This window comes from Cicer arietinum, chromosome 5 (genome assembly GCF_000331145.2).
Source record: "Cicer arietinum cultivar CDC Frontier isolate Library 1 chromosome 5, Cicar.CDCFrontier_v2.0, whole genome shotgun sequence".
Classification (NCBI taxonomy): domain Eukaryota; kingdom Viridiplantae; phylum Streptophyta; class Magnoliopsida; order Fabales; family Fabaceae; genus Cicer; species Cicer arietinum.
Window position 1 is genome coordinate 2817569 of NC_021164.2, and position 5255 is coordinate 2822823.

General features: G+C 35.3%; 1 protein-coding gene across 1 annotated transcript in view; it reads left to right on the forward strand.

The window, feature by feature from the left end:
- The first annotated feature begins 2045 nt into the window (after nucleotides 1-2045).
- Nucleotides 2046-5255, forward strand: part of LOC113786655 (uncharacterized) — a 34505-nt gene continuing 31295 nt past the window's right edge. The window contains exons 1-5 of the mRNA XM_073368352.1: nucleotides 2046-2221; nucleotides 2663-2750; nucleotides 2839-2921; nucleotides 3538-4771; nucleotides 4861-5156. Of these exons, the coding sequence (XP_073224453.1) occupies nucleotides 2048-2221; nucleotides 2663-2750; nucleotides 2839-2921; nucleotides 3538-4771; nucleotides 4861-5156 (1875 nt within the window). The 5' untranslated portion in view covers nucleotides 2046-2047. The remainder of the gene's footprint in view (nucleotides 2222-2662; nucleotides 2751-2838; nucleotides 2922-3537; nucleotides 4772-4860; nucleotides 5157-5255) is intronic.

Genomic DNA, 5255 nt, shown 5'->3' on the forward strand with positions numbered 1-5255 from the left:
TTCTTCGGTTTAGATTTTTAAATCTTCAGTTTGAAAAGCTATGTGACACATGAACGTATTGTTGCAGGATGTAGCTTGGGTACCAAGTTGGCTTCAGAATCTTAGAACAGATGGGTTTGATGAATATGTAAAGGAATCTCAAGCTCCTTCCAACCAAGCAGAAAAGGTTGGAATTTCTCTTTTCAAGTTTACTTCATTAGTATTTTAATTTGTTTGGCTATGCTGAAGAAGGAAATGGAACAGTGTTGTATGGTGGAGGATTGAACCTGTAGCCTGTTTCCAAGTCTTGCTTGATTCTAAAGTTACTGTCCTGTTTTCTTCTGTGTTAACATGTTGCTTTGAAATGTTTTTATTTTAAAGCTTGTTTTTGTTTAGAGTATGAGTGTTGATGATTGATTTCATATTTTTAAATTCTAAATTATTCTTTAGTAAATGTAATATGTCTTTAAATGGATATAGTACCGGTTCAGTCATGCTAATGGATTGCAAATAGTACAGTACGGCTTTATTTCCACTTAATATTTAAAATCATGGCATGTTTGTATTTAATTCTATTCGATTTATACCCGTTACATTTTAGTTTATCGTTCAATTCTGATAGTCCCCTGGAATTGTTATATTAGTCACATTTTTTGCTGATACCTTCTCTTCTTTGAAATGATCAAGGATTTGGCAATTTCTTCCAAAAATGGTATTGATGTCAAAGTCTTTAATGTATTATCAAGGGAAGAAGGTGGATACAGGAGTTGCCATTTATTCTTATCTGGAAGCGATAGTTCATCTCTTAGTGTTGCTCCATCTCCTGGAAATGTATGTTTTATATATTTTTCTTTCTTCTGTTATAATTTTCTTTCAACTTATCGGATTTAAATACTGATATTAAGTTTTCAAACATATAAAAAGTTTAAGTGTAACCTTGTGATGTCAATACTTGAACCAGTTACATAAGATTATTCACTAAATAATGAAGCCTTGAAATTATTTTTAATTGGTTAGCACAATTTATTTACTGCAGTTTAACTTCTACTTTTTTTCAAATCTGTTTATCTTCCAATAGTATTATTTACCGAAACAAGTTATTTTAATTTTAAAATATTTTCCAGAAGCTAAGTGATTACCTGAAAAATTGTTGTCTATGGACTGATCACTTGTAATGGGTATGAACTTGAAACTATGAAGAAACTTGCATTAACTACATTTAGAAAATTACTTTGTGCATTGATACAACATTTAGAAAATTACTTTGTGCATTAACTACATTTAGAAAATTACTTTCTACATTTAGGTGTTTCTTTGCCCAATGAACTATACTAGCATTTAACTTGTACATTGATACAGTTTTATGACCAAGGATTTGCTTGATCTATTTATATTTCACTGAAACAGGTGTTTCAGTTTAGTCTGCATCTTTCTTCAGATGTCGATTCAATCTTTTGCCCAACTCAAGATTGGAATCAGTCTCATGCAGTTGCTCCCAGTAAAGCTTTTTCATTGCAACCTGCTCAAACTTCCGTTGATTTTAGAGAGAACATGCATTCCGTGATGGGCGATCATGCTTGTGAACAAGATGTGTTGGCTGCATTCGTTTCTGAAACAACGAAAAAAGATTCTTTAAAATCTCCCATGGATACAATTGGTTCTGTGAGACAACAGAAAGAAAAACCCAAGGTCAAATGTTTCAAAAGTGATGATATCAGTGATGCAGTTGAACTTTCTATTGCAGCATCTGAGGCACTGGTCATACATGATTTAGTAAAGATGGAGTCAGTATCAGAAACATTGAGTACAGAAGCTGTACTTGAAATTGCACTTCGTGTGAAGCAGGCACGTCTTGAGGGGTTAGAAGATGTCTTTCTTTCATCATCCGTGGAATCTGACTGTAGTGATTCTCTTTCTGATTTAAATGATTTCCTTATGGAAGATGCCTATGAAGATATAGGCTTACCTATTGGGTTTTCCTTTGAAGGACATCTTTCCAATTCAGCTATATTTCATGCAAAAGGTGTGCCCCGTGATGAAAGTTATATTGGAGGCAATAATAAATATAATGATAAAGAGCTTATTTCTCAGCTTGCCAAATTCAGAGTCACCTCCACATTCTTTGTGTGGTGAGAGGGTGACACATGATTTGGGTGCAGACACTCCAAAACTTTTTGTGAATGATCTTCCTACAACTCATCAATACAAAGAGAGTATTACCAATGATTTAGCCCTCAAAAAGGTAAGCTACTTCCTTCACCTTGTCTTTTTCTGTTCCACCTGTTTAGAGAAACATCTGTGTGTTTAGCTAGTTATAAACCAAGACTACTGTGCAGTGTAAGACTTTGATTCTTTTAGGTGAATGATTTTTATACTTGTATTTCTTCATGATAGGCTTTGCAAGTGATTTTTTTTTAAATTGGGGAAGGGAAATTTTTTATTAATCAAAGTGACACTAATGACCATTTTACAACTGCCCTTGTGGGATTTGAACTCGGTACCTTGAGGTTACAAGGCTAAGCTCTTACTACTGAGCTAGCACTTCAAGTATTCCCGTTCTTTTTATTTGTCTATCTTAATGAGTTATTTCTGATCAGCATTGAGCATCTCACCAATGTTACTGGATTTTTCTTTCTTTTTTGGCCTTAAAGTAATTTATGCTACATTACTTTCCACTTTCCAGACAGATGGTTTGGAAATGGCTGATCTTACTTCAATCAAGCCACAAAATGGTGCTAACTCTTCACTTTTTGACACTCCTGAAAATTTCGGTGAGTTTTAAGAACTCTCCCAGCTTTGTTATGTCTTCTTGTCCTTAGTTGTTAATGCTTATGTAATTTCTGATGTTAAATTATTCAGGAAATGAGAAAAATGAGAACTGGGCAACTTACCCAGCTCCAGAAAGATTTAGAAGCCGCTGGTTAGGGGGTTGGACATGTAAGGTTGGTGTTTTCTTCTCTTTTCCTCATCTTTTGCTTCTCTTAGTCATACTAATTGTCATTATCTTTTCGTATACCGTTTTTCATATACAATCAAACTGTTTTTCAAGCTGTTAATGATTTTCGTTTGTGTTGGTGGAATATTAGAGATACTAATTTTGGATTTAAAAATAATGAGTGGAATGGAGTGGGACATGGTGGAATCCATTCTATCATTTTCTTCCCCGCCAATTTGGGGTGTATGAGATGGAATCCTACCTTTTATATTCATTCCATCATCAAATAACCAAACAATGGAATGGATATTCTGTTCCATTCCGCTCTGCTCCTTTCAACTCCATTCCATTCTCTTCCATTCCATTCTGCTCATTTTAAAATATCCATCAAATTAACTTTTTTTTTTCCCAAGAGCCTGGCCAACAAGTCCTTTTTTGATTCCTGCACACTGTCCCTACATTTCAATAACTGGATTGTGTTCAATTTTCAATTTAAATTTGCATTCCTTTTTCAGACTATTTATCTGTGTCTTGCATTTGTATATTCTATATCATGGATTTCAGCATCTTCATACTCTGCTCATACTATTGGTTGGTTTTAATTTATGTCACCCTCTTGGAAGGAATTAGATTCATCTTCATTGAACAAGAACAATGCAAAATGGATGCCAAAGTGTCTTGTCAGAGAGACAAGCTTTCTTACAGAATCTGCATATATTGTTCCAGATGACAACTCTCGTGTGCTAGAACATGATCCCAAGTGTGTCAGAGAGACAAGCTTTCTTACAGAGTCTGCAGATATTGTTCCAGATGACAACTCACATATGCTGAAACATGACCCCAAGCGTGTCAACGAGACAAGCTTTCTTACAGAATCTGTAGATATTGTTCCAGATGAGAGCTCATGTGTGTTGAAACATGACCCCAAACGTACCATTAGTTCTCAGCTAAGTATGCATTGTGAAGGTTCTCACAATAAACCCGATGAGGGTGTATTGCATTCTCAAGATATGGTCAGATGTTCTAGTCTATCGCTGATTGATCCTCTTTGTTCAGTTGTTCCATGTAGCATTGCTTCAGAACATGACAATTACAAAAGTCTTATTGACAAAGACAATGATACCGAGTATTTTACCCTGTTAGTCTCTGACTTTGAGGTGAACAATTGTCAAAGGATCTCAGATAAGAATACAACATTGGAATGTAGAGATGAGAAAATCATGGCTATACTAGATTGGAAAGATATTCCAATTACTACATCAGAGATGGTTGAACAAATGTCTGAGAAGTTAACCAGGGTTGAGCATACATGTCTTAAGACTTATAGCGTGATTTTACCAAACCAAGATGTTAACCAAAACTATAATTTGACACCACTTTCAACTAATCAGAGTATCGGTGGAATTGATGCTGCATCTTTGGGCACAAGGGTTTCAGAGTCTCCCTCTGCATCAAAGGCCGCCGATGAAAACAAAATTGAAGTGAATCATCAACATTTGATTGATCAAAAGTCAATTATACAAATTACCGATGACAAGAGTGATGAGTTAAAAGCCTCAGAACTGACACATGGGAGGAGCTCGCCTATTAATCTAAACCATAGGACACGCCACCGCTTGGTGGGACCTAAAACTGATGTAAATAATATTTGTATAGAGAAAAATATAGAGCAATATGTAGTACCGGAAACTGTTGTTCAGCATCAACAGAACAATAACCTTAATAAGGTACAAGTCGAGGGCAACAAATTCCTTGGTGGACATGTTAGAGTCAGAAAGCAAGTACATTTCTCAGATAAAGTGGAGGAGCTTCCTCAGAAAAGGAATTTGTCAAAGTTGGAATCTTCGCATAAAAGATGTATGGATTTAGTTATGTTCGTGCAATGTATCTTTCAGTTTTAGAAATTGTGTTGTAGAAATTAGTTGTTTTTCGCTGCAATAATGTAGGTTCGTCTATTATAGCAAAAAGGCAACGGATTTCAAAGTCGTTGACTGCTTCTGCACCTCGTATGAAACATTCTTTGACAAATCATTGCAGAGGTGTAGTGAATGAATTCATATTTCGAGATACCGAGTTCCTCCTCACTGGATTATCTAGTCAGAAAGAAAGGAACCTGGAGGCACTTATAAGGAGTTCTGGTGGGGTGATTCTTTATGATATTCCCTCTCCACCAAATTCAAAGAGCAAAAGAAGTTCAACCCTATCTTGCTTGCAACTTCCCATTATTCTATGTAACAGAAAGGTATGTTCTCATGATCAACATACCCTTTTGTAATTTTTCTTAAAACTTATGCGTAAAGCTCTGATAATTGTTTTTCTGTCTATCTCTTTGCTTTTTCTT